At 41.4% G+C, this 2,617-nt stretch overlaps 1 protein-coding gene across 1 annotated transcript in view; it reads right to left on the bottom strand.

Annotated features, from left to right (window-relative positions):
- Positions 1–1,160: 1,160 nt before the first annotated feature.
- The window catches only part of LOC117938717, a 7,136-nt gene continuing 5,679 nt past the window's right edge, over positions 1,161–2,617 (bottom strand). Inside the window, exon 3 of the mRNA XM_034863518.1 lies at positions 1,161–1,300. Within this exon, the coding sequence (XP_034719409.1) occupies positions 1,161–1,300 (140 nt within the window). The remainder of the gene's footprint in view (positions 1,301–2,617) is intronic.

A 2,617-nucleotide genomic window follows, 5' to 3' on the forward strand; every position in this document is an offset into this window, starting at 1 on the left:
AGACTACTACACGAGACCGGGGACGAGACTAAAACACAGACATGAGGAGACAAGACCCAGACTATCAAAATAAAACAGCTGATTGGTTCACAATCGACTCATCATGATGACGTTTTATACACACTCTTTATTGATTTTGAATCGGAGGGATTTTAACTGCTACTTGTCTGATTTAAAGGCTTATTCTATGCAGAAAAAAATGTTGTTAGACGTCAGAGAGACTAAATCTGATCAGCTCACGGATCATCTACAGTCTGTTGTTAATTAAAATCAGCAAGAGATCTCATGTGGAGCATTCTGAGATCTACTCTGTCATAATTAAAACAACTATAGACTGTGTACCAGCTGATATGTGGGTCTGATTATATTTGATTAAATCAGAATTGCACCACTGTGTTTCTGTCACTTCCTGTCCAGTCTGAAGGCGGTTGGAATCGGCTGGAAACTGTCCGACTGTACCGCGTTTTTTTGTACACACGTATACATATGTATACATATGTATATACACATATACATATATATATATATGTGTGTGTTTATGTTTCTTTGGACGAGTGCAAGTTTGTTGGAATGGAAAAAGAAAAACATACCGGGGGAATCGGCAGTTCTGCTTCTGATTTTGTGAAGACCAAATTGAAAGCTTATTTTGATCCATTTTAAAATTTAAAAATGAAATCGTGACGTCCCTAGAGTCCGTATTCTCTGCAGTTTGCATGTTTTCATTCAGATCACGTTACTTACTCAGTGATCTTCGTCCAGAGGAGGAGACCTCCAGAGTCTAAGGACTCAGGCTCCATACCAAGAGAAACCTTTACAACATCTTGACATTCAGCCTGCACTCCAAAGAACAGGAACGACAACAACCAGGAGATTAATCTCTTGACAGATGCTAACAGATGTGGCGCCAAGACAAAAGGAATCCGTTCTTATTAACACACAAAGACGTGAGGAATGGCAGCTTAAGGTTTCTGATCTTCTCCAGCTGTTTCGCATCGCTGGCTGCTGTAGGAAGAGGAGATGTTAAGCAATGCCTCAACCTACTGGTCTTATGCAGGAAGTGCACCGATGGGCAACTATTTCTGTGATAAAGCTTTCACGAACTAAATTTAAAAAATATTTTCTTTCCATTTAACTTTAAAAACACATACTTGTTCTCAGTATCAGGGCTCAGGCTCCATACCAAGAGAAACATCTACAACATCTTGACATTCAGCCTGCACTCCAAAGAGCAGGAATGAAGACAACCAGGAGATGAATCTCCTGACAGTGAAGGCTGTGGAAACTTGTCTTGGAGCCACATCTGTGGAGCCATCACAAGTGGAATCAGTTTCTTTTTAAAACAAAAAGAAGAGAGGAATGGGAGCTTAATGTTTCTGATCTTCTCCAGCTGTTGAGGATGTCCAAAGAGCAGGAATGAAGACAACCAGGAGATGAATCTCCTGACAGTGATCTTCTCCAGCTGTTGCACCGCTGGTTTCTGTAGGAAGGGGAAATGTTAAGCAATGCCTCAACCTACTGGTCTTATGCAGGAAGTGCACCGATTGAAAACTATTTCTGTGATAAAGCTTTTATGTACTAAAGTTAAAATATATTTTATTTGTATTTATCTTTAAAAACACAAACTTAATACACAAAGTATGTGGACAGCCCTGTGTACAAACTGTAGAATACTTTGATTTGTTTGAGCATACATTGACATTTTAGACGATAGTGTTCTTCCAACTTTGAAACAACAGTTTGTTTTGGGTCCTTTCTACATCACAATGATGTCTTTTCCACCAAGACTAACCAGGTGCTGGTTCTGGTTCTGGTGCTGGTGGCAGTTCGGTGCTTGTTCTACTCGCCAGTTCTCTAAGAACCAGCTGGATCTTCCCCAGCCTGAGACCCGGCAGACCGGTGGTTTCCTCCCCAGACCACGGTGGTTCTGGTTTTCCATCCATGTCCAAAGCTAACATTAACAGCTCTCTATGGTTAACAGCTGACCGGGGTTTTCAAAAATGGCCGCCAGAAGTTTTTGTTTTCGAACGTCATGATAACCCCGCCCCCCCCCCCCCCTCCAGCACCTGACGTAACCGGTTCTTATCTCTAGACCAGCGCCGAGTTGGTGCCGAGTTGGAACCCGTGTTCTTGGCCCAGAGCCCGGTTTACTTGGGTGAAAAAGCAAAGAACCGGTTCCATATTTGGCCCTGGCTCCGAACCAGCACCAGAACCTCCTCGGTGGAATAGACATAAATGTCCCAAGCTCCATTAAGAAATGGTTTTCCCATTTTGGTGTGAAGAGCTCGACTGTCTTCTGACCTTTTTGGAGATTTTGATACGAATTTCATGGGCTGTTTCTAGTATTTCGAGAGGCTGGCAGCGTTAGCCTTGACATACTTTGCCATATATGGGATTTCAACTTGCAGAAATTATAGTTTCTGTACAGTTTCTAACGCAGTTTACTGGGTTGTAAACTCTAAAAATCCACAATATGGGTTTTGTTTTAGAAACATATTTTTTGTATGTTCTGGTGGAGGGGTACAATTTCCTTCGGGATAACTAAAATATCTATCTATCTATCTATCTATCTATCTATCTATCTATCTATCTATCTATCTATCTATCTATCTATCTATCT

This window comes from Etheostoma cragini, chromosome 3 (assembly GCF_013103735.1).
Source record: "Etheostoma cragini isolate CJK2018 chromosome 3, CSU_Ecrag_1.0, whole genome shotgun sequence".
Lineage (NCBI taxonomy): Eukaryota > Metazoa > Chordata > Actinopteri > Perciformes > Percidae > Etheostoma > Etheostoma cragini.